The sequence below is a fragment of the Podarcis tiliguerta genome (genome assembly GCF_965153285.1).
Source record: "Podarcis tiliguerta genome assembly, chromosome: 2".
Lineage (NCBI taxonomy): Eukaryota > Metazoa > Chordata > Lepidosauria > Squamata > Lacertidae > Podarcis > Podarcis tiliguerta.
Window position 1 is genome coordinate 5,142,640 of NC_139535.1, and position 27,459 is coordinate 5,170,098.

Below are 27,459 nucleotides of genomic sequence, written 5' to 3' on the forward strand. Positions count from 1 at the left end.
TGCCACTGTATTCTGCTCTGGTCAGACCTCACCTGGAGTACTGTGTCCAGTTCTGGGCACCACAGTTCAAGAAGGACACTGACAAACTGGAACGTGTCCAGAGGAGGGCAACCAAAATGTCAAAGGTCTGGAAACGATGCCTTATGAGGAATGGCTAAGGGAGCTGGGCATGATTAGCCTGGAGAAGAGGAGGTTAAGGGGTGATATGATAGCCATGTTCAAATATATAAAAGGATGTCACATAGAGGAGGGAGGGAGAAAGGTTGTTTTCTGCTGCTCCAGAGAAGCGGACACGGAGCAATGGATCCAAACTACAAGAAAGAAGATTCCACCTAAACATTAGGAAGAACTTCCTGACAGTAAGAGCTGTTCGACAGTGGAATTTGCTGCCAAGGAGTGTGGTGGAGTCTCCTTCTTTGGAGGTCTTTAAGCAGAGGCTTGACAACCATATGTCAGGAGTGCTCTGATGGTGTTTCCTGCTTGGCAGGGGGTTGGACTCGATGGCCCTTGTGGTCTCTTCCAACTCTATGATTCTATGATTCTATGTTTGTAAAAGGGGATTGGATAAATTCATGGAGGAGACTGTCAATGGCTACTTGCAGCACACCTCCGTTACTTCTTAGCAGCCCTGCCAGGTCCACTGACCCCCAGCTTCTACAGCTTCTATGGTTTCTCCCCTACATGAAGTCTTTGATGTGAAGTGAGACTTTCCTTCCAGCGGAAGCTCTTCCCACATTCCAAGCACTGATATGGTTTCTCTCCTGTATGAATCATCTGATGGGACATGAGGTGGCTGCTCCGACTGAAGCTCTTTCCACATTCCAAGCAGTGAAATGGTTTCTCCTTGCTGTGAATTCTTTGATGGGTCATGAGATGTGAACTCTGGCTGAAGTTCTTTCCACATTCCAAGCAGTGATAGGGCTTCTCCCCACTGTGAATCATTTGGTGAGAGGTGAGATGATCTCGCCGACTGAAACACTTTCCACATTCTAAGCACTGATACGGTTTCTCCCCTGTATGAATTTTTAGGTGAGAAGTGAGAGTTTCCTTCTGGATGAAGCTCTTTCCACATTCTAAGCATTCATATGGCTTCTCTCCTGTATGAATTCCTTGATGGGAAGTGAGACTTTTCTTCCAGCGGAAGCTCTCCCCACACTCCAAGCACTGATATGGTTTCCTCCCTGTATGAATTCTTTGGTGGGAAGTGAGATTATGTTTCAAACTAAAGCTTTTTCCACATTCCAAACATTGATATGGTCTGTTGCCTGTATGAATTATTTGATGGGAAGTGAGATGGTCACTCCGACTGAAGGTTTTTCCACATTCCAAGCACTGATATTGTTTCTCCCCTTTATGAATTCCTTGAAGGGAGCTCTGGCAGAAACTTTGTCCACACTCCCAATATTTACATGGCGCCCCTACTGTATAGATTTTGTAGTAGTCTCCCTTAGTCTTGCTTTCCAATTCACCACCTTCTGCAATGAAGACAGAAACTGATTAGAGCCTTTGGAGGAAATGGAGTCTCAAATTATGTAAAAATGCAATTTTTCAAGCCTTGTGAGGAACAGTTGAGAGGAGGTATGAGAGCCTTCAAATATCTCAAGGGCTGTCACATAGAAGACTGAGCAAGCTTGTTTTCTCCTGCTCCAGAAGGTATTACCCAGACCAGTGGATTCAAGTTACAAGAAAGAAGATTCTAACTAAACATGAGGAGTAATTTTCGATTTACTATCCCCCTTCTCTCTCCCCTGCTCTCTCCCTACCTTTCTTCTTCCAAAGCCTTCTAGAATCAGGAATAATTTTCCAAAGGTAAGAGCTGCTGGAAAGTTGAACAGAGTCCCTATTATTTGTTGGAAGAGTTTAAGCAGATGATGAATGGCCATCTGTCATGGTTGCTTTAGTGGAGATTCCTGCATTGCAGGGGTTGGACTAGATGACCCTTTCAACTCATTCCTCTTTTGCAAAGAAAAGATCTTTGTGTTGTGTGTTTCAAAAACAATGGAAAGATACAAACATGTTTAAATAAAAACTTAGGCCCCAACATTCACTGTCAGTGACTTCCCTAGCCATCTGCTGATCAGCCCCACTGCGATCAGCTGCATTCTCCATCCTGATAATTCATTCTCCATCCAGATCTGCAGACCTATGTTGACAGTTGGCCATCAAGGGGGGGTTGTTTGCTCCTTTCAAATTGTCACATCATGTCATAACAATGGTAAGTGACTGACAGATGGTCATCCCTGCCCACCTATCCAAGTTGGCCCATGTGTAGGGGTGCTGGTTGACTCACAGGGTCTCCAGGCCAGATCCAGCTTACTACCAGGGCAGTAAAAACCAGTCAGGCAATTGCTTAAATGGGCATAACTGGAGGATGCATCTTGAAAGGCAATACAGTACACAGATGCCCATTCAATGTTAACTATAGGGAGTCTGAATCCCAGCTGTTGTAGGCGACTGCTGAACTACATCAGAATATAGGGGTTCATCAAATTTATTTGCAATTGATCGTGGATAATAATTCATAATTCACAACAGATATTATCAAGCCACTGAGAGCCTCACCAAGTAAGGCCAGGATCCCACAGGTCTCCTCCATGACTTCCGTATGTAGAGCTCTCTGGTCAGGATCCAGCAGTGCCCATTCCTCGTCCATGAAATGCACAGCCACATCCTCAAAGGATGCGGGACCCTAAAGGAAAAAAAGAAGCCTTTCCTGATTGGATCATCGTGTTGCACTTTTTAATAACGAGGTGTTTATTTTAAGGTTTTTATAGAACTGTGTATTCGGGCCCAGGGAGGTTAGGAGGAGACAGAAATATGTTGGGTGCCCCCAGCCTCTTTCCCCCCAGTGATCTACCTTATCCAGTGACACAGAAGCTGCTTCCCCTCCACTGTGAAGAGGAGATGGCTGAGGAGGTTCTGCCAGCATTATCCAGTCACCTGCGAGGGAAAAAAACGTGGTGGGGAGCCAGGAGCACTTCCTTGTTTCAGGAGTTAAGTACATTTAGCTACCAATGGGCCTTTTAAAAAGTATTTTGAGCATTTACAAATATATACATTCTATATACAGTATCAGCTGTGTCAAAACATCTAAGGGAAATTGGGAGCAGTGAAAAAGACTGCAGGGAAGTCTCACCTGCCGCCAAAGATTAAAAAAGCCCTAGATTTATTTCACACTCAGCAGAGGGAAACCAAACTGAGATACATCCCAACCATCCTTACCTAGTGGCCTCTGTCTGCTGTCCAATCGAATCATCTCCATCTCCGGTAAATCAGCGTCCATTTTTGCAAGCAGATCCTGTCCCTGAAACAGTAATAAGGCGTCGAAACAGGGATTGAGGAGGAGGAAGGACAGAGGTGGTTGGACAACCTTCATTGGATGCTTCCCACCCAAAAAATATTGGGATAGTAGCAGAGAATTTTGAGATACCCTCCCGCACATTCTGAATGCCTTGGGAACCATCACGGTGAAACAGTCTCACCTGTTGCTGTTCCCGCTTCCTGTCCTCTGCCTGGCTCAGGAGAAAACCTTCAGCCAGGGCCACCGCCTGGGAGCTGGTCTCTGCCCCACACTCCCTTACCCAGCTCTGCATCTCCGGGGGGAGGACAGCCAGGAACTGCTCCAGGATGACCAGGTCAAGCATCTGATTCTTTGTGTGTTGCTCTGGCTTCAGCCACCGGCGGCAAAGATGGTGGAGTTGGTTGCAAACCTCTCGGGGTCCTTTGGCTCCGTGGTAGCAGAAATGTCTGAACTGCTGTCGCTGCACATCAGAACTGAGGGTATCCTCACCTAGGTCCTCCTGCACTGAGGTTTTCCAGAATACTTCAGAGTTCCCTGGTTTGATGGCACTGCGGCCTCTTCCTGCTTCAGGGCCAGCTGAGTTTTGCTCATCCATCTGTGCCTCCAAGATGTCCAAAGGAGTTCCTTGGTCTTCTGTCAATTTCAGTCTGTCCTAATTAGAAGTGATGCCAACCCCTACAAAACAAAGATACTGTTGTGTTACGGGATTGCTACGCTGTCAGGAAAGGGAAAATATTCTCCGAGCAGGCCTGGATGAGTTTCGCTAGAACCCAGGGCCAGATTATAGTGGTGCAGTAGGAGTCTCCAGCTCTCCTAGAAGGAAACTTAAAAAGCAAATATATGCAGACTACCTTCTATGCCAGCATTTCTCAAAACGTAGGCCAAGAATTACTACTGGATCTCAGTGTCCTTACAGATGGATCTCACAGCCTCTTCACTTCCCCTTCTCGCCCTGAGATATGAAACAGGCTCCGTATTATTATTACGATGTCAGAGACGTCAGCCTGACTCCTCCTCTTTTCCCACACATTTGAAAACAATGAGGGACTGTCAGAGCTGTGATTGACATCTGTCAATAGCAATGTGAGGTAGGTTGAGCAGAGCATTAGTGACTGGACCGAGGCAGTTAATGAGCAAAATGAAGCCGGAGTAAAGTAGGTTTGAAATGTGAAACTGCACAGAAACAATACGTGCCGCTCTTTTTCAAGTTTGGCAAACTGGTGGGTGTTCTCACTTTTGGTGCAAAATATCTGAGTGGTACGTAGCACTAAGGATGGGGAGATGCTTTGTGTTACAGCCATTCAATTTTGAATTTAAATTTATTTTTTTTAAAAAAGACATTTAAATACTCTCTCCTTCAACTGATTCCTCTGATTATTTAACCTCCAATGGTTCTCAGCAGTGCTTTGTGTTCACTCCCAAATGATCCTCTCCATCACTCAGGAGTTTCACACGTCCGAATGGGCACACACACGTCTGCCAACCAGAAGCCTTGGTAACACCTCTGCCTGATTAACGTGGAGGGGATGTTAATTCAAATTAAAATTCAACTGGAAATACACTTGTACCGGGAGCAACTTTTAATCCTCCCCTCCCCGCAATATTTCAAATAGCATCTCCTGCTTTTGCACAGAGGGAGAGAAAAAGACTGCCCTCCCTGTTTGGGGGAGCATCTTGGATGATCAGGTCCCCTTTGCACCCTCCTTCCTGCAGCCTTGGGACTCCCCTTCGCCCAAATGCACAAAATAAAGGGGGAACAACTCACCGGCTCCCAGAAGGGTCCCCCCGATGCAGCGCTGGGAGAGACAAAGACAAGTTCGTCCCCCCCCCCCCCCGGAGAAGCTAGGCAGGAAGGGGCTTGGGAGGGAAGGGCTTTCTCTCCAGGAGGACTCTGCACTCCTCCCCTCCTGGTCCCCTTCCTCTCTAGGAATGCAAATCGGTTCGCTTTAACCCTTACAAAGCCAAAAGGCGAGAAGGGCTGTCTGTAATGCAGAGGCTGGGCAGCTGCTCTTCTCCTGTCATTGTGGAGCCAGCTATCAGACTTGCTAAGGGGGAAGATGGCGAGATGTCTGTTGGGGAATCTTAACAATTCTCCAATTGTTTCTCTTTGGGCACTTCTCCTCAGTCCTCTAGAGCAGTGTTCCCCCACCTTGGGCCTCCAGCTGTTTTTGGACTACAACTCCCATCATCCTTGACCACTGGTCTTGCTAGCGAGGGCCTTCTGGCAGTTCCCACATTGCGAGAAGCCAAGTTACAGGAAACCAGGGAGAGGGCCTTCTCAGTGGTGGCTCCCTCCCTGTGGAACGCCCTCCCATCAGATGTCAAGGAAATAAAGAACTATCTGACTTTTAGAAGACATCTGAAGGCAGCCCTGTTCAGGGAAGCTTTTAAAGTTTGATGAATCATTGTATTTTAATGTTTTTATGGAAGCCACCCAGAGTGGCTGGGGAAACCCAGCCAAATGGGTGGGGTATAAATAATAAATATTATTATTATTCCAAAGCAACAGCCCCTGCAGGACCACAGTCAAATAAGTGTATAAACACTAATTCCCTCTGGAGTTTTTTTTTCCCATGAGGATTCAAAATGTTCCCCACTTCCCCTGCTAGCGATAAGGCCTAGATTTACAGGCCCCTGTATGTGGAAGAATTTACAGGGGCAGCTGTTCCTTCCAAATATCTAGTTTTGAAATAACTAAATAATTTAAATTGCTTCATGAGTAGTTTTGATAGGTTCTAGAGGAATGAATTGGAATTACCCTGCCAGATGAAACTGCAAGATGTGCTGGTCCTTTTTCTGGTTTCTTGGGGTTTCTCTTTCAGCTATGGAAAAGGAGTTGCTGCCTCTCTTTTTTTACAGTTTTCAATCTATTGGCCTAAGGAGCTCCTGAAATACGCTCAGTTGAATAATTTTTTTTTGTAAAATATTAGTAGCTTAGTTATAGTTTGCCAGTCAATATAGATACCACCTCAGATGCTAGTCTGGTTTTTCTGCCAACATCTTGACAGTTCAGTTTTAAATAAAGTGTATGCTCCAAATATAAATTTATTCACTCTTCTCTGTGATAGTCCCTTGGAAATGGTTTGAAGATTTATTTTATTCATTCATTCATTCATTCATTCATTTAGTATACTGCCCTTTATCCAAAGACCACGGCACAGTATTATTATTGTTGTTGTTGTTATCACTATTGTTTATTAAATGTGTATACAACCCTTCATCAGAAGGTCACAGGCTGGTTCACAACATAAAAATACAAAATGAGAACACAAAACACTTAATGAAAACAAAACTATCCCCCTCACACAAACACATTTAAAAGACCATAGACCGTTAGCCTGATTGAAGAGAAACATTTTCGCCAGGAGCTTAAAGATATGTAATGAAGGCTCTAGGCTTGCCATATTTTGAAGATCAAGAAAGAGGACACATTTGCCGACTTCTACTTTTAACTGTAGATCTCTATGACGACTCTCATTTTACATACCCATGAAAAAGAGGACGTATCCAGGAAAAAGAGGACATATGGCAACCCTAAAAGGCACCAAGCAATCCTCCTTTGGAAATGCATTGCACAAACAGGGAGCCACCACATAAAATGCCCATTCTTATGTTTTCACCATCTGGACCTCTCATGGAGTAGGCGCGCGAAGAAGGGCTTCTGATGTTTTTAATAGAATCAATAAGATGCTTTCTTTCTCTGGTGCCTACTTAAGAGGAATAGCAGTCCCCAAGCGTCCAAGTACAGTGGTACCTCGGGTTAAGTACTTAATTTGTTCTGGAGGTCCGTTCTTAATCTGAAACTGTTCTTAACTTGAAGCACCACTTTAGCTAATGGGGCCTCCCGCTGCTGCCACGCCGCCGGAGCACGATTTCTGTTCTCATCCTGAAGCAAAGTTCTTAACCTGAGGTACTATTTCTGGGTTAGCAGAGTCTGTAACCTGAAGCGTATGTAGCCCGAGGTATCTCTGTACAGTAGTCTAGTATGTCCCTTTAAACAATAGTTCAAGTAATGGGATGGCTGCCAATGTGCAGAGATATGCCAATCTGAAGTGGATTTTTCTCCAATTAACCACTCCAATGTTTTAAGACAGCTTTTATTCTGTCAGAATAACAGTAGCAGCTGGGGAACCCACAGACTGGAGGCTGTTGGGAATCTGATGTGGAAGTGTGGATCTTGCTTGAGGCACCACTCACCACACAGAAGCAGAGTAAGGTCCAAATCTTTTAATGTTGTAAAAGTAATAGGTTCAGCAAACAGCTCTGGCCAAATTAAGCACAGAAAAGTAAGTTCAAGTTTGAAGGCTTTTCAGATGCAAGTATATACAGAGACAAGTTATCACTGTTGCTCTAACAAACACCAGCTAACCAAGATACAACAGCACTGTACAACTGAACGAGTTGACATACGTTAATCACAGATATAGTGAGGCCTCCAAGCTGTTACCACCGTAACTGGTTCATTTGACCTTGCACTTGTGATCACCTTGTGTTTGATATTCGCGGAGGAACCCCTTCCTATGCCCACCTACCCCAACAGAGTCCACTGGACTAAAAGCATGCCTGCATTATCAGAACTGGAGGCATCATGTCTGCTTTATATTACTGGTCTCCTAACAATATCCTTTCACAAACACTTTTGAAATCTCTTCACATGTATTAAAGGTAAAGGAACCCCTGGCCATCAGGTCCAGTCATGGCCAATTCTGGGGTTGCAGCGCTCAACTCGCTTTATTGGCCGAGGGAGCCGGCGTACAGCTTCTGGGTCATGTGGCCAGCAGGACTAAGTCGCTTCTGGCAAACCAGAGAAGGCACGGAAACGCCGTTTACCTTCCTGCCGGAGCGGTCCCTATTTATCTATTTGCACTTTGACGTGCTTTCAAACTGCTAGGTTGGCAGGAGCAGGGACCGAGCAACAGGAGCTCACCCCGTCGCAGGGATTCGAATCACCGACCTTCTGATCGGCAAGTCCTGGGCTCTGTGGTTTAACCCACAGCGCCACCCGCATCCCCTTCACATGTAGACTACCTATCAATGTACATACATCAATACTATCGTGGCATGAACGAACTCCAGGAATTCTGACAGCGATTCTGAACCAAGGTAAAATACTTTAGTTAGCTGCTGAGCATTTATACAACTGAAATCTTTACATGTCCACTCTTTCTTTGCAGAGGAAGGCAACAGGCAGAGAAACAGTATAGGTGGAGGCAGTGAATCAGCAGTGATGGCAGAGACTAGTCTTTCTGAACCAGTTTCCAGTTTGTTAGATGCACAGTATTTGTTCAACTGCAATGCTTAAGTAACTTTGCAAGCAAGAACGAGGAGAAACAGGTTAGCAGTGCCACTGTGACCTCTTAAGTAACCAAGCCGCACCAGTGACCCTCAGTTGTCACTGATTTTATGGTTTCTCCCCTGTATGACTTTTTTGATGGGAACGGAGACTCTCACTGTCTTTGAAGCACTTTCCACATTCCAAGCATTTATATTGTTTCTGCCCTGTGTGAGTTCTTTGATGGGAAGTGAGATTTTTCTTAAAGTTGAAGGTTTTACCACATTCCAAGCACTGAAATTGTTTCTCCTCTGTGTGAATCCTTTGATGGGAATACAGATGGGAGGTCTGACTGAAATTCTTCCCACACTCCAAACACTGATATGGCTTCTCCCCTGTGTGAATTCTTTGATGGTAACAGAGACTGCTGCTCCGACTGAAGCACTTTCCACATTCCAAGCACTGATATGGCTTCTCCCCGGTGTGAATTCGTTGATGGGAAGTGAGGCTTTCCTTCCATCGGAAGCTCTTCCCACATTCCAAGCACTGATATGGTTTTTCTCCTGTATGAATCATTTGATGGAGGATGAGATGGCTGCTCCGACTGAAGTTCTTTCCGCATTCCAAGCAGTGAAATGGTTTCTCCTTGCTGTGGATTATTTGATGGGTCGTGAGATGTGAACTCTGGCTGAAGCATTTCCCACATTCCAAGCACTGATAGGGCTTCTCCCCACTGTGAATCATTTGGTGGGAAGTGAGATGGTGTCTCCGACTGAAGCTCTTTCCACATTCTAAACATTCGTATGGTTTCTCCCCTGTATGAATTCCTTGATGGGAAGTGAGACTTCTTTTCCAGCGGAAGCTCTCTCCACATTCTAAGCACTGATATGGTTTCCTCCCGGTATGAATTCTTTGGTGGGAAGTGAGATTATGTTTCAACCTGAAGCTTTTTCCACATTCCAAGCATTGATATGGTCTCTCACCTGTGTGAATTCTTTGATGGGAAGTGAGATGATCGCTCCGAATGAAGTTCTTTCCACATTCCAAGCACTGAAATTGTTTCTCCCCTGTATGAATTATTTGAAGGGAGCTCTGACTGAAGCTCTCTCCACACTCCCAATATTTATATGGCTCCCCCACTGTATAGATTTCATAGCAGTTCCTCTTATTTCTGCTTTCCAATTCTCCACGATCTAAAATGAAGATAGAAACTGATTAGAGCCTTAGTAATAAATGGAGCCTCGCATTATGAAAAAATGCAATTAACGTTTGACAGCTAAGGAAAAACTGAAGGGACTTAGATGGGGGGCACATCTTACACTCCCAAATGATATGCATTTTGGAAGGTTTTAGTAAGTTCTCAACTCTAATTAGGAGAAGCACTAGACCAACTTGTGTATACAGCAACCTAGTTAATTAATCTTTGTTGGAGACATTTACGCTTATGATATCTTAACATGCAATGCTTTTAAAAACATGAGTCACACTTCTTAATCCTAAATCTTGTCTGCATGACATCAAAAACAGGAAAGATCCTAGAAAGGGTTAGAATCCCTGATGTTCTCACTTCCGGTGCTCATTTGCCTTAATGGCTGCCGCTCCCACATTAGTGGAGATTGTTTGCGAAAGATAAACAAAGATGATTTGAGGATAATTGTCCTTGTAAGCTCCCCCCAAGGCACAGGGGAAGTGAGCTTCACTTGGAGATTGTATTGATATCTGACTTTCGCTCCTATATGGAATGTGGGAGCAGGGAGACGCTGGGTGCAAAAAGCACTTCGCCTATCGGTAATCCTCTGATGCAGCCATCAAGATGCAGAGGCTCTTCTGTTTATTAGAAGAGATTATTATTTATTAGAAGAGTTTATTATTCAGACTAATTTACAGACGTGTGCTTGGATGGATAGGACAAGATTACCATCTGCTAAAATGAAATGACTACAAGGACGTAAATATTTGAACTGGAAAGAAAAATTTCCTTCGTTGTAAAAGATGGTATGTGCGGGGGGGGGGGGAGCCTTCACCCGTTCTATATATATCTTGTTTGTTATATAAATGATTTGGCAAACTCACCCTGACTGCTAAAAAAATAATGGAAGGTAGGAAAAGATAAAAGAAAATGGGAGTTTATTTATGGTTGACAGTGCAAAATTGAACTGTGTGTGAAAATGGATATGGATTCAAATCATTCAAAAGGATTTATTTCTCACAGCATCGCTACCTCAGAGGGGTCTTTGAAGACTTGCCAAGGCTTGGCCGAATGCCAGATCATTACTGCATATGATTAAAGGAAAGAGAGAAAATGTGGGCTTGCCGGTGCTTTGGCAAGGCACCAGACTATCTCTGTTCCTGGAATGAAATAAAGATGGTGTATGGCACTTACAGCCTCATGTTTTTGAGACAAAGGGAGAAAGAAAGACCGGAAGTGGCTGAGCTGTGCAGGACGAAGACTAAATAGAATGAAGAAACAATATGGGCAAAACAAAATAAATTAATATAAATATAAAACAAACCTCACGCACAGGAAATAGAAAGATTACAGTACGTTTCTTGCAGAAACATAAATTATTAATGTTTCAATACGAATGGAAGTTAAAAACATTGTAGCTGTGGATAAGGGACTATGATTAAGAATAAATGCAATTGGATTAAATAACCCTTTGTAAAAATACTGCACCCTGAAATCTAACATGCGGGAAGTCATACAAAATATGTATATGTAATTGGCTGTTTAATTATAATTGAATTGCAGTTGTAATTTGGCATTGATGCAATGTGGCATATATTTGGTTTTTTTGAAGCTGAAAACTAATAAACATTATTTATATATATATAAAAGAATCCCTGGTGTTGCAGGTGACACCGTTGAACCACATCAGAATATAGGGATTCATCACTTTTATCAGCAATTGATTGTGGATAACAACTGATAATTCATAACAGATACTATCAAGCCACTGGGAGCCTTACCAAGAGAGGCAAATATCCCACAGGTCTCCTCCATGACTTCTGTATGCAGAGCTCTCTGGTCAGGATCCAACAGTGCCCATTCCTCATCTGTGAAATGCACAGCCACATCCTCGAAGGATGCTGGACTCTACAAGAAAAAAGAAGCCTTTCCTGATTGGACCATTTTTGGCACTTTTTAATTATGGGTGTTTACTGTAAGGTTTTAACGGGAATTATGTATTTCAACAATGGGTGTTTTATCTTTGTGTAACTGCCTCTTCTTCTTTGTTAGCTTCTTAAAAATCTACTTTAGTATTAAGCATTTTTTGAATTTATAAATACAGTGGTATTTTGGTTCTCGAACTTAATCCATTCAGGAAGTCCGTTTGACTCCCAAAACCGTTCAAAAACCAAGGCACAGCTTCTGATTGGCTGCACTCAAGTGGAAGCCGCGTTGGACGTTGGGCTACTGAAAAACGTTTGCAAACCGGAACACTTACTTCCGGGTTCGCAGCGTTCAGGAGCCAATTTGTTCAGCAACTAAGCCATTCAGGAACCAAGGCATGAATGTACTACTACAACCAGATGATTCTAGCTCAGGCATGTCCAAAGTCCGTTTTGGGGACTTAATCCTAAAAAAACCTCAACAACTTTGGTCGGCCCTCACGGTCCTTCACTTCATCAAATCTGGCCCTCTTTGAAAAAAGTTTGGACACCGCTGTTCTAGCTCCATCCAAAGGCCTAGTTAAGTTGAGGGGGCTGATCATTCTTCTTTGGATTGAAACCTTCCCTGAGCAGCCTTCAAAGACTTTATTGAGGACAGGCTTCCAAGAAGCAAAGTGAAAGAGAGATTCATTCAGGCCCAGGGAGGTGAGGAGGGGACAGAGATATGCTGGATGCCCCCAGCCTCTTTTTCCCCACTGACCTGCCGCCCCTACCTTATCCAGTGCCACAGAAGCTGCTTCCCCTCCACTGTGAAGAGGAGATGGCTGAGGAGGTTCTGCCAGCATTATCCAGTCACCTGCGAGGAAAAAAATGTGGTGGGGAGCCAGGAGCACTTCCTTGTTTCAGAGGTTATGTGATAGACATTTACAGTGGTGCCCCGCAAGATGAATGCCTCGCAAGACGGAAAACCCGCTAGACGAAAGGGTTTTCCATTTTTCGATGCGCTTCGCAGGACGAATTTCCCTAAGGGCTTGCTTTGCAAGACGAAAATGTCTTGCGAGTCTTGAGATTTTTTTTCGCTCCCCACCCCCTTTTTCTAAGCCGCTAATAGCCTTTTATCAGCTAAGCCGCTAAGCCTTTAATAGCGGCTAAACAGCTAATAGCGCTAATCCGCGAATAGGGTTGCTTCGCAAGACGAAAAAACCGCTAGACGAAGAGACTCGCGGAACGAATTAATTTCGTCTTGCGAGGCACCACTGTATCTACCAATGGGTCTTTATAAATACATATGTTTATACCCATTCTGTGTATCAGTTGTGTAAAAGCACCTAAGGGAAATTGGGAGCAGTGAAAAAGGCTGCAGGGGAGTCTCGCCTGCCACCAAAGATTAAAAGAGTCGCTAGATTTATTTCACACTCAACAGAGAGAGACCAAACTGAGATACATCCCAACCGTCCTTACCTAGTGGCCTCTGTCTGCTGTCCAATGGAATCATCTCCACCTCAGGGAAATCAGTGCCCATTTTTGCAAGCAGATTCTGTCCCTGAAATAGTAATAAGGAGTCAAAACAGGGATCGAGGAGAAGGAAGGACAGAGGTTGTTGGACAACCTTCATTGGATGCTTTCCAAAAAATGTTGGGGATTTTGAGATACCCTCCCTCACATTCTGAATGCCTTGGGAATCATCATGGTGGAACATTCTCACCTGTTGCTGTTTCCACCTCCTGTCCTCTGCCTGGCTCAGGAGGTAACCTTCTGCCAGGGCCACCGCCTGGGAGCTGGTCTCTGCCCCACATTCCCTCACCCATTTCTCCATCTCCAGGGGGAGGACAGCCAGGAACTGCTCCAGGATCACCTGGTCTAGGATCTGATTCTTTGTGTGTTGCTCTGGCTTCAGCCACTGGCGGCAAAGATGATGGAGTTGGTTGCAAACCTCTCGGGGTCCTTTGGCTCCGTGGTAGCAGAAATCTCTGAACTGCTGTCGCTGCACATCAGAAATGAGGGTATCCTCACTTAGGTCCTCCTGCACTGAGGTTTTCCAGAATACTCCAGAGCTCCCAGGCTTGATGGTACTGTGGCCTCTTCCTGTTTCAGGGCCAGCTGAGTTTTGCTCTTCCATCTCTGCTCCAAGGTAGCTTCTAAGAGGTCCAAAAAAATTCCTGTCTTAGGTCAATTTCAGTCTGTCCTAATTAGAGCTGATACCAACCCCTACAAAACAAAGACATTGTTGTGTTATGGGATTGCTACACTGCCAGGAAAGGGAAAATATTCTCCGAGCAGGCCTGGATGAGTTTCGCTAGAACCAAGGGCCAGATTATAGCAGTGCAGCAGGAGTTTCCAGCTCTCCTAAAAGGAAAGCTACAAAACAAAATACGAAGGCCACCGTCTAAACCAGCATTTCTCAAACATACAGAAAGAAAGGTGGTTTTGCTGCTATTTTTCAAGGTTGGCAAATTGGCCGGTGTTCTGTATTTTGCTGCAAAAGTGGGATGTAGCAATTGAAGAACGGGGATGATGATGATGATGAAGAAGAAGAAGAAGAAGAAGAAGAGGAGGAGTTTGGATTTGATATCCCGCCTTTCACTCCCTTTAAGCAGTCTCAAAGTGGCTAACAATCTCCTTTCCCTTCCTCCCCCACAACAAACACTCTGTGAGGTGAGTGGGGCTGAGAGACTTCAAAGAAATTTGACTGGCCCAAGGTCACCCAGCAGTTGCATGTGGAGGAGTGGAGACGCGAACCCAGTTCCCCAGATTATGAGACTACCACTCTTAACCACTACACCACGCTGGCTCTCCACGCTGGAGATGATTTCTTCCCTGGCTTTTTGTTACAGCACTCCTTAAAACAACAAAAATATAGCTGGGGATCTGTGGGAATCCATTACTTCTCCTTTCCAATTAATAATAACAACAATGATTTTATTATTTGTACCCTACCAATCTGACTGGGTTTCAAATATAAATTGCAAAGGTATATTTACTTTCATTCAGGCTCTCTCCTGCATTTGAGTCCTCTGATTATTAGCCCTCCAATAGTTCTCAGCAGTGCTTTGTATTCGGTCTCAAATCACCCTCTCTGTCTCACAGCAGTTGCACGTCTGAATGGTGCCTCCAGGAGCCTTGGTGAAGCCACTGCCTGATTAATGGGGAGGGGCCACTAAGTCTAATCAAAGCTCAATTGGAGATACACTTGCACCGAGATCAACTTTAAATCCTCCCCTCCCTGCAATATTTCAAAAAGAAACTCCTGCCTTTGCAGAGGGAGAGAAAAAGGCTGCCCTCCTTTGTTGGGGGGGCACCCTAGATGGATCAGGGCTCCTTTGCACCCTCTCCTTCCCGCAGCCCTGGGACTCCCCTTCGCCCAAATGCACAAAATAAAGGGGGAATAACTCACCGGGTCTCAGAAGGGTCCCCTCAATGCAGCGCTGGGAGAGACAAAGACCACGTTCCTCCCCCCGGGGAAAAGCCAAGCAGGAAGGGGCTTTGGAGGGAGGGGCTTTCTCTCTTGGAGGACTCTGCAACCCCCCCTTATCTCCCGCCCTATTCCCTTCCGCTCTAGGAATCCAGTTCGGTTCGCTTTAACCCTTACAAAGCCAAAAGGCGAGAGGGGCTGCCTGTAACTCAAGAGGCAGGGCAGCTGCTCTTTGCAGGCAGAAGCCCCCGGGTTCAAGGCTGGACATTGGTTGTTTTTTTTTAAAGGTGACAAATTATGGGGAAAACTTCTAGGGGGGAGAGAGATCGCCAAGCAGCAGGATCAGCTCCCTCTGCATCTCTCCGTGCACTCCAAATACATCCAAAGCACATTTAACCCCTGCAGAAGAATCACGAGGAACTGTGGTTTGTTTTTGTGTGCCTATTGTCTTAGCACATTAAACCTTGGTTTGCCCTCTGTATATGTGTGTGTTTCTTCTTCTTCTTCTATTATTATTATTATTATTATTATTATTATTATTATTATTATTACCTTCCTGCTGTCGCCCCCTTCTGGCCAGAGAGGGAATGGATATTTTTTGTACACGTTCCTGAAGTGATGAAGCATCGCTTCCAGGAGAGTGGCAACAATTACTGGTGTTAAGGTAAAAGGACCCGTGACCTTTAGGTCCAGTCATGCCCAACTCTGGGGTTGCGGCGCTCATCTCGCTTTATTGGCCAAGGGAGCCGGCGTCCAGCTTCTGGGTCATGTGGCCAGCATGACTAAGCCGCTTCTGGCGAACCAGAGCAGCACACGGAAACGCCGTTTACCTTCCCGCTGGAGTGGTATCTATTTATCTACTTGCACTTTGACGTGCTTTCGACCTGCTAGGTTGTCAGGAAGTGTTACTGGTGTTAGCTGCTTCTAAAAGAGGAGACTGGCAGACCAGGGTTCCTGCGCTGGAATGGGAAGCCCCTAAATTGGAAGCAAACAGCCAAGTGTAAAGATCATTCCTGCACTGCAGGGGGTTGGACTAGATGACCCCTGGGGTCCCTTCCAGCTCCACAATTCTACGATCATAGGGCACCGCTGAAGCTGATCAGTTACAGGCAGCCCAGTCCTTTGGATCAAGAAATCAGAAGCTCTGGAGCAACGCACACGCCATACGTTTAAAGCGTGTGTGCAAATCCTGTGAACTGTAGTGTACCCCTCTGAGCTACAGTTCCCAGCACCATTCACAAACCGCAGTTCCCAAGGATCCTTTTGCGGTGTCTTGGTAATGTATGCAGCCCCAGACCGAAACACCCTCGAGTTCAGGGCCTGATTCCTCCTTTGAAAGTCGCACAACAACAACAACAACAACAACAACAACTTTTAATTTATATCCCGCCCAACTGGCTGGGTTTCCCCAGCCACTCTGGGCGGCCTACAACATTTGTTGTTGTTGTTTAGTCGTTCAGTCTTGTCCGACTCTTCGTGACCCCATGGACCAGAGCACGCCAGGCACTCCTGTCTTCCACTGCCACCCGCAGTTTGGTCAGGTTCATGTTTGTAGCTTCGAGAACACTGTCCCACCATCTCGTCCTCTGTCGTCCCCTTCTCCTTGTGCCCTCCGTCTTTCCCAACATCAGGGTCTTTTCCAGGGAGTCTTCTCTTCTCATGAGGTGGCCAAAGTACTGGAGCCTCAGCTTCACGATCTGTCCTTCCAGTGAGCACTCAGGGCTGATTTCCTTCAGAATGGATGCGTTTGATCTTCTTACAGTCCATGGGACTCTCAAGAGTCTCCTCCAGCACCAGAATTCAAAAGCATCAATTCTTCGGCGATCAGCCTTCTTTATGGTCCAGCTCTCACTTCCATACATCACTACTGGGAAAACCATAGCTTTGACTATACGGACCTTTGTTGGCAAGGTGATGGCTCTACTTTTTAAAATGCTGTCTAGGTTTGTCAGTTATACCCAAATTAAAATAACTGACGTTGCAGGCTGACCATCTCTCTCTCTTCCTGGATCTCTTCTCCATCACTTGCCACGTGGAAATGCTGCGGATTGAATTTGGGAGCTTCCACACGCCTTTTGCAGGAGCTGCCCCACCGAGCTTCGCGCAGCCCCTCTCTCTGCTTGGCTTTCTAAGGGTTAAAATGGGCCGGAACTGGTTTCCTAGAGAGGAAGGGAAATGGGATTTGGGGGCGAGGGAGGGGGAACACCAGAACAAACATTTCTCGCCACGGTGCCCCTTCCTGGCTTCCCACCTTCGGGGTCCGAAAGTAGCCTTTGTGCCTCGCAAGTGCTACATCGGTGGATACCTCTGAGGTTTGGTGAGTCTCTATTTCCGCGCCCCCCCCCCACGCCCCAGTTTGATGCATTTGGGTAAAGGGGATTCCCACGGCTGCAGCGGGGAGGGTGCCTGCTCAGCTGATCCATCCCAGATCCCCCCCCAAAGCACCCAAGTCAGGGATCAGGTGTATTCCCTCTCTGCAGGGTCAAGTGGCCGCTTTGGAATTATTATTATTATTATTATTATTATTATTATTATTATTATTATTATATTGAATTCAGATACTGCCCTATATAGGTCTCAGGGCAGTTCTCAGAATAAAATCAAAATATAAAACCACAAAATGCATAATCAAAATAAAAACAACAGCAATCCAATAACCCGCCCTCTCCAAAAAGCCCACATTTTAAAAGGGCATAGGATGGCAATCATATCGGAGGGAAGCGTTTAAAGTACGACACTGAGCTGACCTCGATGGAAGTGCGTATTCGACTGCAGTTTTGATTAGAATGATAATGCACCCCTACCCCCCCCCAAAAAAGCAAGTGGAGATATCAAGCCTCCTGACTGACATGCATGTGCCCATTCAGACATGCAGACTCCCAAACATGAGACTGAACGGAAAACATTCCTTAAAACTACAAGCCGTCTTTTAATCAAAGGAATCGGATGCAGCAGAGACCACGGACTGAAAGCAAACCAACGTGGTCGAATGGATTTGTTTAGTGGGTGTGTAAGGGGGAAAATTCCTCCCTTCTCCACGAACCATAATCCAGATTCCCATTTTAAAAGAGAGACAAAGTTTCAAGTATTTGTAGAACCTGAGGCAGGATGTGTGTGTGTGTGCGCGTGCGTGTGTGCGTGCGTGCGTGTGTGTGTGTACATTTTGGGGGATAAACTAGCCTCCCCCCACCTTTCAGTGTTTTACCCCTTTGGAAGGAAGGGTGGGATATAGATTGAATACTTAATATTCATAGCAATGCTTTGCTTCTCCCTGGGGGAAATTCTCCTGGCTGCCCCACACCCTGTTGTATGAAAGGGAAATAATCCCCTTTAATACACTCTCTGGCCAATTGGTGGTGGGGCACTGCAGAGCCCCATTGCTCACACCTAGAATCATAGAATAGAATCATAGAATCATAGAGTTGGAAGAGACCACAAGGGCCATCGAGTCCAACCCCCTGCCAAGCAGGAAACACCATCAGAGCACTCCTGACATATGGTTGTCAAGCCTCTGCTTAAAGACCTCCAAAGACCTCCACCTGCCAGGGGACTTTCAGTCACATGACCGTGCAGAAGGATTTGCAGAAAACAACCTTTTATGTGATCTCAGATGTTACAAAAAAGCTGCCTTTAGCTTGCTAGGATGAAAAGGATGCACTAAATCAGGGTGCGTTGGGGAACAGTCTATCTTCGGGGCCCTGGGTGATTCCTAACTTTTGCCTGATGCTCAAAAACAACTCACTTGTTATGACAGTTCTGAATTCACTAATTCACTCTTTGCTTTAAAGCAATGAAAGGAAGGGTGTTGAGGAACCTGGCTGACTCCCCTGCCTTTGCAACACCACTGAGAAACAGAGAGAAGCAGCCAGCCTTGCTTATATCTAAGAGTGAGGATGGGGAGTGTTGAGGCTGCAAGGCCCACCTGAAAGGGTGCTGAGGCCCAGGAGTGTCCTGTGGCCTGTAGGTTGAGGAAAGCTGGTGTAAAAGGTGGCCGGCACATTTTGCTTCATAACTTTCAATCGAGGAGGGCTATTGTATCACTATAATCTGTCCTGGTTGCTAGCAAGAGCCAGTGTGGTGTAGTGGTTAAGAGCGGTAGACTCCTAATCTGGGGAACCAGGTTCGAGTCTCCGCTCCTCCACATGCAGCTGCTGGGTGACCTTGGGCCAGTCACACTTCTCTGAAGTCTCTCAGCCCCACTCACCTCACAGAGTGTTTGTTGTGGGGGAGGAAGGGAAAGGAGAATGTGAGCCGCTTTGAGACTCCTTCGGGCAGTGATAAAGCGGGATATCAAATCCAAACTCCTCCTCTTCTTCTTCTTCTTCTTCTTCTTCTTCTTCTTCTTCTTCTTCTTCTTCTCCAGGCTGGCTCAGGGAACAATTTTTCCTCTCCTGACAGTGTAGCGCCTAATAACAGAACAACGTCTTGCCTTTATAGGTCTTTGTAGCGCTTCTAACTAGGGCAGACTGAAATTGGCAGAAGACCGAGGACTTCCTTCAGACCTCTTGGAGGCTTCCTTGGAGCATAGATGGAAGAGGAAAACTCGGCAGGCCCCGAAAAAGGAAGAGGCCATGATGCCATTAAGACCGGGAGCAGTAGGGGATTTTGGGAGAGAACAGTGCAGAAGATCCTGGGTGAGGAGGACAACCTTAGCTCAGATGTTCAACGTCAGCAGTTCAGGGCTTTCTGCTACCAGGAGGCCAAGGGGCCCCGAGAGGTTTGGAGTCAACTCCACCGTCTTTGTCGCCAGTGGCTGAAGCCGGAGCAGCACACCAAGACTCAGATCCTAGACCTGGTGATACTGGAGCAATTCTTGACTGTCCTTCCACTGGAGATGGAGAGCTGGGTGAGGGAATGTGGAGCGGAGACCAGTTCCCAGGCGGTGGCCCTGGTCGAAGGTTTCCTCCTGAGTCAAGCAGAGGTCAAGAAGCAGAAAGAGCAGCAGGTGAGAGTTTCATCTAGATAATCTCAAGGGGCGCGGAATGTGAGGGAGGGCGTCCCAAAAATTCTCTTAATTTTGGGGGGGAAACATCCAAAGAAGAATATTCAGCATATATCCTACCTCTGTCATGGCTTTTCTAACCCTTCTCCCCATTTGATGTCTTCCATCCTCGTTATTGTTTCAGATACAGGATCCGTTTGCAAAAAAGGGCACTAATGTCCTAGAGGTGGAGAGGAATCCATTGGACACCAGACAGGGGCCACTGGGTGAGGATTGATCTTAATTTGTATCTCAATCTGGTCTATTGATTTTGAAATAAATCCAAGGCCCCTTTAATCATTTGGAGTAGTAGATTGTCGTCTTCCAGCCTTTTCCACCACTGAGAAATGTGTTGATTTACAACATTTCATCATTTATACATGGGGACCAGCATTTCGACCTTTTTTTCCAAGCATCCAAAGCGGGAGAGATGTGTTCCACACTATAACATAAAATGAGTAGAAACACTCAATAGGTATCTTCGAAGATCTATGTGGCGGGTGGCGCTGTGGTCTAAACCACTGAGCCTGGGGCTTGCCGACCCGTTGCTTGGTCCCAGCTCCTGCCCACCTAGCAGTTCGGAAGCACGTCAAAGTGCAAGTAGATAAATAGGTACCGCTCCGGCGGGAAGGTAAACGGCATTTCCGTGCGCTGCTCTGGATTGCCAGCAGCGGCTTAGTTATGCTGGCCACATGACCCGGAAGCTGTCTGCGGACAAACACCGGCTCCCTCGGCCTATAGAGCAAGATGAGTGTGCAGCCCCAGAGTTGTCTGCGACTGGACCTAACGGCCAGGGGTACCTTTACCTTTAAGATCCATGTGTAGTTAGGCATGCATTGCTGAATCTTGGAGACAAGCCTGTGCTCCTGTCTTCTATCCCCCTTTATATCTTGCAGGTGAAGGAATGATTTCAGCAAGATCACCTCAGGCACCTCCTCATTGCAGTGGAAGGGTAGCAGTTTCAGTGGAACAAGATCAGGTAAGGGAAGGGTCATCCAGGAGACTGGGGGCAGTCTGGGTTCTCCTGCCCCCTCCTTCAGACTTTAGCAATCTCTCTCTCTTCCACCTTGCTTTCAAAGCTACTCAATGAATGTTTAAATCCTGAGAATAAGGAGCCACGTCGCCTAGCAGTTAGCTATCAATTTTAGGTTCTTCCTTATTTTGCATTCTTTTGCGCCGGGGTCAATTGTCTAATGTCTGCCAGTTGCATCCTCTGAAGCTAGGAAGCCTGGTCTCCGCTCCCCAGATGGTCCCACGCTTATTTTAAAGGCCACAGAGGGAATCTTTTCCACAATTCAGGTAGGTAGCCGTGTTGGTCTGACGCAGTTGAAATATATTTTAAAAATTGTCCAGTAGCACCTTAGAGGCCAACTAAGTTTGTTCTTGGTATAAGGAAATTGACTGAATATGCAGAATTGGATAAATTGACTGGGAAGATTCGATATCAGAAAGACCAAAAGTTTATCGAGGACTGGGGGAGATTTACAGACAACGCTTGTTGGTTTTGAAGAGACTCTGTGAGTTAGTAAGAAATTGCAAAAAAGAGAGTAAGAGGAAAAGGAGTTCTAAAAGGCAATATTATGTTTAGAAATGCGTTAACAAATAGAAATTTTACGAAAGATTGACAGAGAAACGGAGGGAAGTCGAAGAATGAGTGTTAAATAATGTGTTGACTGTATAAAATTGTTTGGAAAATGAATAACAATTATTTTTTTTAAAAAAAGTTTGTTCTTGGTATAAGCTTTCATGTGCGTGCAAGAACAAACTTAGTTGGTCTTTACGGTGCTACTGGACAATTTTTAATTTTTAAAAATATATTTTCCACAATGAAACAGAATAAAAGTCAGGTCAAGCACTGACTCATCAGAATATAAGTGTATAAAATTCCACACAGGGTGGGCAAATGCTTCTCCTTCTCTCATTACACTAGGAAGACTTGTGGGCATCAAATGAAACTGAATAAATTTAATACATTTTTTAATTATTTTTTAAAAAGAAGGTTTCTCGCTCCTGTTACAAACATATGTCCATTGCTTCCTGATGTTGCTACTTCATTCTTCTTCTTTAATCACCTTCTCATCCTTCTATTAATTTTAATCCATTTTCATGTCTAGCCTTTGTTGCTTTGTTGTTTCCTTGCAGTCAGCACCTTTGTTGTTTTCCCGAACATGTGAATATCCAGCACTCTGTTTCCAGACCTGGAGTGTAGAGATAATTTAATGCCACCGCCCTTTGTCCATTCACATTCCACTCCTTGGATGACTTTAAAAGAGGATTAGACAAGGTCATGGAGGATAAAGCTATCAGTGGCTACAAGCCACAATGACTGTGTTCTACCTCCACTGTCATAGACATTATGCCTCCAAATACCAGTTGCAGGAAATCGCAGGTGGGCAGAGTGCTGTTGTGTCCTAGGCCTTGCTTGCGGGCTTCCCATTGGCCACTGTGAGAACAGGGGATTGGAGTCTCTAAGATGGTTGGGCGGCAGTTCCACGCCTCTTTCCAGCAACTTCTGCAGTCAAGCTGGTGCCAAACGTCTTGCTCTGCTTTCCTTTGGACCCCCATCAGCGAGGCCGAGAGCGGAGTCTTGTCATGTGGGCAGCCCAGGACCTCCAGACACACTGCTCAGGATTGTGCCCCAGGGAGGTCACTTTGGTGCTGCTAATGCAGTGGTTTGACTTCACCCCTGGAGGAACACTCCATTGTCTCTTGAGACAGACAGGTGCCAGCAAGACCTATCAGCAGTGTAAAAACCAGTTGCACAGATTTTGTTGTTTAGTCGTGTCCAACTCTTCGTGACCCCCTGGAACAGGGCATGCCAGGCACTCCTGTCTTCCACTGCCTCCCGCAGCTTGGTCAAACTCATGCTGGTAGCTTCGAGAACACTGTCCCACCATCTCGTCCTCTGTCGTCCCCTTCTCCTTGTACCCTCAATCTTTCCCAGCATCAGGTTCTTTTCCAGGGAGTCTTCTCTTCTCATGAGGTGGCCAAAGTCTTGGAGCCTCAGCTTCACGATCTGTCCTTCCAGTGAGCACTCAGAGCTGATTTTCTTCAGAATGGAGAGGTTTGATCTTCTTGTAGTCCATGGGACTCTCAAGAGTCTCCTCCAGCACCATAATTCAAAAGCATCCATTCTTCGGCGATCAGCCTTCTTTATGGTCCAGCTCTCACTTCCATACATCACTACTGGGAAAACCATAGCTTTAACTATATGGACCTTTGTTGGCAAGGTGATGTCTCTGCTTTTTAAGATGCTGTCTAGATCTGTCAACGCTTTTTTCCCAAGAAGCAGGTGTCTTTTGATTTCGTGACTATTGTCACCAGATACACAGATACTAAAATATAAATGCCCACTTTTAAAATGGGAAATAAAAGAACCCAATTAAGACAGCACAGCACTTAATAGATAGAATATATTGGACAGCAAATAGTAGTAGAAAGCTTTTATTCTGTCTATCAGGAGGATATAATTTATTTTAATTTTAGGGTAGAGTGTTCTTTGAGGATGTGGCTGTATACTTCACGGATGAGGAGTGGGCCCTGCTGAATCCTGACCAGAGAACGCTGCATAACAGTGTCATGGAGGAGAACTGTGTGATCGTGGCGTCTCTTGGTATGGCTCCCCATTGGGTGATAATATCTGCTGTGAAATTCAATATGATGTTTTATGATGAATGATCTGATGCAACTCAGTGGCACCACGTACAGCATTTGGACAAGTATCTACTGTGTTGTCTCAGGACTTGTACACCAGTTATGCCCTTCTAAAGAATTATCAGACTGGTCTGAACTTCCCAGGTCTTGAAATGTGAGTTTCAGGGTTGTTGAGGGTAGAAGTAGCCCCTCCTTAATTTTCTAGTTGGCCAAAGGAAACCACTGACTTCAGAGATGGATTTCATGATTGGCCCAAACCGCAATCCATCTCAGAAAAGAGGTGGGCTTTTACTCATCTCAGATTCCCATAGCTATATGACACTTTTGCCTTTGTGGAAATATCTCTTCAAGAGTCCTCCCTACCTAGAGTCCTACTCACCCCTTTTTATAATTTGCTGTTTGGCTTAACTGCCTTTCATGGGCAATTGCAGATGAACTTCAAAGTGATGAATCTCAGGGCTCATCAGCTGATCAGCTCCAAGAGCCTCATCAGGTGACCTAGGCAGTTCCTGATGAAGAATTCCCTGATGCTGCTGTTCCCAGTGGGGCATCCTGACAGAGACGATAAGCTGATGGTTACTGAGAGGGATCCCCACCAGCAAGGAGCAATCATTTACAGCAACGTTTTACCTTCCCACACCAGAAGTTGCAGGTCTAGCAGAAAACAACCTCACAGGCCCTCATCAGCCCCATGTGCCAGAGGTTCACCACCATTGCTTTATCTAGAGAAGTCAGGGATTTTCCATGGAACTTCCAAGCCTAACCTTTACATTCAGCTAACTTTATTAACTGTAAAACTACATTCTATCGTATCTTTTTCTTTTCTAACACTCCTCACAGTTCTGAAGAGAATGGACATGGTTGTATCATTTACCTGCACATCAACCTTGTGAAGTAGGCTAGACTGAAAGGGAGAGTGATTGGTCATAGATGACCCAATGACTTTCGACACTAAGCCAAACCCAGTTTTACACAGGCCAGATTCAACAGCAAGCCAGCTCTCAGTTAATGCTGGCGACCAAAGGGAGTTAATTCTGTAGTAAGATCTGCCTCTCACCTAAGTCCCTTCATTTCTTCCTTTGTCACAACCATTATTGGGCATTGTTCAGTATTTTGGGGTTCCGTTTCCTCCTAAGGCTCTCTCATTAGTTTTTGTTGTCATTGCAGAAGGTGACAAATTGGAAACCAGGAATCAGGGAGACCATGACAAACTCCGCACAGTAGACAAGCCATATGAATATCTGGAGTGTGGAGAGAGCATCTATCAGAGTTCCCATCAAGGAACTGACAACAAGGAGAAACTTTATCAGTGCTTGGAATGTGGGAAGAACTTCAGCTGGAAGAAAAATCTCACTTCCCATCAAAGAATTCATACCGAAGAGAAGCGATATCAGTGCTTGGATTGTGGAAAGAGCTTTAACAGAAGCACAGATTTCTGTCGTCATCAAAGAATTCATACAGGGGAGAGACCGTACGAATGCTTAGAATGTGGAAAGAGCTTCAGTCAGAGCTCCAACCTCCATGCCCATCAAAGAATTCACAGTGGGAACAAACCCTACCAGTGCCTGGAATGTGGGATTGGCTTCACCACCAAGAGAAGTCTCATTTCCCATCAAAGGATTCATACTGGGGAGAGACCATATCAGTGCTTGGAGTGTGGAAAGAGCTATAGCTGGAAGGACAGTCTCGCTTCCCATCAAAGGATTCATACAGGGGAGAAACCCTATCAGTGCTTGGAGTGTGGAAAGAGCTTCCACAGAAGCACACATTTCCGCCGCCATCAAAGAATTCACAGCGGGGAGAAGCCCTACCAGTGCTTGGAATGTGGGAAGAGCTTCAGCTGGAAGGAAAGTCTCACTTCCCATCAGAGAATCCATACAGGGGAGAAGCGATATCAATGCTTGTAAATGTGGAAAGAGTTTTATTAAATGTACCATTTCCCATCTTCATCAAGGTACAGTGGTGCCCTGCAAGACGAAATTAATTCGTTCCCCGAGTCTCTTCGTCTAGCGGTTTTTTCGTCTTGCGAAGCAACCCTATTAGCGGATTAGCGCTATTAGCGGTTTAGCGGCTATTAGCGGCTATTAAAGGCTTAAGGGATTAGCGGATTAGCTGCTAAAAGGCTATTAGCGGTTTAGCGGCTTAGAAAAAGGGGGTGGGGAGCGGAAAAAAATCTCAAAACTCGCAAGACATTTTCGTCTTGTGAAGCAAGCCCATAGGGAAATTCGTCCTGCGAAGCGCATTGAAAAACGGAAAACCCTTTCGTCTAGCGGGTTTTCCGTCTTGCGAGGCATTCGTCTTGCGGGGCACCACTGTATTCACAGCGGGAAGAATCCATATCAGTGCCGGGAGTGTGCCCCATCCTACTCTTTTTTTGTAATAGGGCAACAAAAAGAGCATAATAGCACCTTCAAGACTTTGCACATGTATTCTGGCAGAAGATTGTGAGGTTTTGAGAAGGGGTGGGAAGGGATGTTAAATGATGATGATGATGATTTATTTGTACCATTCCCATCTGGTTGGGTTTCCCCAGCCACTCTGGGCGGCTTCCAACAAAGATTAAAAATACATTAAACTGTCACACATCAAAAACTTCCCTAAACAGGACTTTTGCTTGAAATTTCACTTGCTGGGACATTGCCCCCATAGACTCTTATGCAGCCTACAGTGCTTGGAGTTTGGAAAGAGCTTCAAAGAAACACAAATATCCATTGCCATCAATGAATTTAAAAGGGGGAAACTGTATTAACACTTGGGAGAGTGATGCTCACTTATCAGAGAAATCACATGGGGTGAATCCATAAAAATGCTTCCATCCAAATTTTTCCCTTCTTCCCATTAGGGAATTCATATAGAGAGACATCATTCAAACTGGTCATATCCAGTGTTAATCTTGCTTAGAGTAGACCAAGGTGGTCCAGCTTTTTTTCGTGGCCCCCACAACATTCAAGCGGGAGGGAATCTTAAAGCCTTTTTAAAAAAATTCTGTGTGTTAACAAAAGCACCTACATCTGTTTGTGTATTAAATTTGTTTTAATAATTAAATATATTAAATATATGTGTATTTACTTAGGTACTGTATATTTCATTAATTTCCTTAATTGTGTATATTAAATAATATTAACTATATTGTGAACACTTCAATTTACGATATGGGAATTTAATTCATTCTGTGGCTCATGTGTTCTGCGATAAAGTATTCTTGCAGCCCCTTGGTATGAAAAGTTGGACCACCCTGAAATTAACGGACCCAAGTTGTCATGTTCATTAAGTTCAGTGGGTGTACTTTGGGCAGGATTAACATTAGATACAACCCACTGCTATGAATGGGGAAAGGAAATGCTTCAAGTAGGAAGGGAGCAACTAGAAACTGTCCATATTGTATCTTTATGTAATTATTTATCTAAAAAATTGCAATAGGGACACTCTTGTTTTCCCTGATTAGTTTTTATCCATTGATGAGACCGTGCAGCAGGTGAATAAAGCCCTATAAGATAGATAGATAGATAGATAGATATTTATATATATGCTCTGTGTCAATCGGTACTGCCCTGAATCTCTCACCAGTCAGTTTCATGGGATAGCCTGAGCTTCTAGGACAATGGATCCAAACTACAAGAAAGAAGATTCCACCTAAACATTAGGAAGAACTTCCTGACAGTAAGAGCTGTAAGAGTGTGGTGGAGTCTCCTTCTTTGGAGGTCTTTAAGCAGAGGCTTGACAAC

At 45.2% G+C, this 27,459-nt stretch overlaps 3 protein-coding genes across 6 annotated transcripts; 1 reads left to right on the top strand and 2 right to left on the bottom strand.

Annotated features, from left to right (window-relative positions):
• Positions 1-659: 659 nt before the first annotated feature.
• On the bottom strand, positions 660-5,208 carry LOC310670523 (putative zinc finger protein 75C). The gene is made up of 6 exons (XM_083425995.1): positions 5,067-5,208; positions 3,483-3,976; positions 3,223-3,304; positions 2,858-2,940; positions 2,563-2,689; positions 660-1,475 (listed from the first exon to the last, which is right to left on the bottom strand). The coding sequence occupies exons 2-6, from the start codon at positions 3,894-3,896 to the stop codon at positions 664-666; spliced, it is 1,518 nt and encodes a 505-aa protein (XP_083282121.1). The 5' UTR covers positions 3,897-3,976; positions 5,067-5,208; the 3' UTR covers positions 660-663.
• Positions 5,209-7,513: 2,305 nt separating this feature from the next.
• Positions 7,514-17,096, bottom strand: LOC310670373 (uncharacterized protein). 3 transcript variants are annotated; one of them, XM_083425613.1, is made up of 6 exons: positions 17,077-17,096; positions 13,393-13,895; positions 13,149-13,230; positions 12,461-12,543; positions 11,544-11,670; positions 7,514-9,766 (listed from the first exon to the last, which is right to left on the bottom strand). In XM_083425613.1, the coding sequence occupies exons 2-6, from the start codon at positions 13,804-13,806 to the stop codon at positions 8,703-8,705; spliced, it is 1,770 nt and encodes a 589-aa protein (XP_083281739.1). In that variant the 5' UTR covers positions 13,807-13,895; positions 17,077-17,096; the 3' UTR covers positions 7,514-8,702. The 3 variants fall into 3 exon arrangements, with proteins under 3 accessions (XP_083281739.1, XP_083281740.1, XP_083281738.1); XM_083425614.1 differs by lacking the exon at positions 17,077-17,096 and adding an exon at positions 15,082-15,280 and having other exon boundaries at positions 13,393-13,825; XM_083425612.1 differs by lacking the exon at positions 17,077-17,096 and adding an exon at positions 15,082-15,280.
• Positions 17,097-17,239: 143 nt separating this feature from the next.
• On the top strand, positions 17,240-27,239 carry LOC310670582 (uncharacterized protein). 2 transcript variants are annotated; one of them, XR_014507588.1, is made up of 7 exons: positions 17,240-17,416; positions 19,537-20,044; positions 20,226-20,307; positions 20,977-21,059; positions 23,567-23,693; positions 24,902-25,696; positions 26,059-27,239. XR_014507588.1 is itself a non-coding variant. In XM_083426146.1 (7 exons), exons 2-6 carry the CDS (start codon positions 19,628-19,630, stop codon positions 25,639-25,641), a joined length of 1,449 nt encoding a protein of 482 aa, XP_083282272.1. In that variant the 5' UTR covers positions 17,240-17,416; positions 19,537-19,627; the 3' UTR covers positions 25,642-25,688; positions 26,049-27,239. The 2 variants fall into 2 exon arrangements, 1 of the variants encoding a protein (XP_083282272.1); XM_083426146.1 differs by having other exon boundaries at positions 24,902-25,688; positions 26,049-27,239.
• The last annotated feature ends 220 nt before the right edge of the window (positions 27,240-27,459 follow it).

Excerpts from the sequence above, each read along its gene's own strand:
- LOC310670523 (XM_083425995.1), bottom strand. The coding sequence starts at position 3,896 with ATGGATGAGCAAAACTCAGCTGGCCCTGAAGCAGGAAGAGGCCGCAGT. Across the intron at positions 2,941-3,222 it reads CAGCAGACAGAGGCCACTAG|GTGACTGGATAATGCTGGCA; the intron begins GTAAGGATGGTT and ends TTTCCCTCGCAG. Across the intron at positions 1,476-2,562 it reads TGGGATCCTGGCCTTACTTG|AAGGTGGTGAATTGGAAAGC; the intron begins GTGAGGCTCTCA and ends TCTTCATTGCAG.
- LOC310670373 (XM_083425613.1), bottom strand. The coding sequence starts at position 13,806 with ATGGAAGAGCAAAACTCAGCTGGCCCTGAAACAGGAAGAGGCCACAGT. Across the intron at positions 11,671-12,460 it reads CTTCTGTGGCACTGGATAAG|AGTCCAGCATCCTTCGAGGA; the intron begins GTAGGGGCGGCA and ends TTTTTCTTGTAG. Across the intron at positions 9,767-11,543 it reads TGGGATATTTGCCTCTCTTG|ATCGTGGAGAATTGGAAAGC; the intron begins GTAAGGCTCCCA and ends TCTTCATTTTAG.
- LOC310670582 (XM_083426146.1), top strand. The coding sequence starts at position 19,628 with ATGGAAGAGGAAAACTCGGCAGGCCCCGAAAAAGGAAGAGGCCATGAT. Across the intron at positions 20,045-20,225 it reads AGAAGCAGAAAGAGCAGCAG|ATACAGGATCCGTTTGCAAA; the intron begins GTGAGAGTTTCA and ends TTATTGTTTCAG. Across the intron at positions 20,308-20,976 it reads CACCAGACAGGGGCCACTGG|GTGAAGGAATGATTTCAGCA; the intron begins GTGAGGATTGAT and ends TATATCTTGCAG.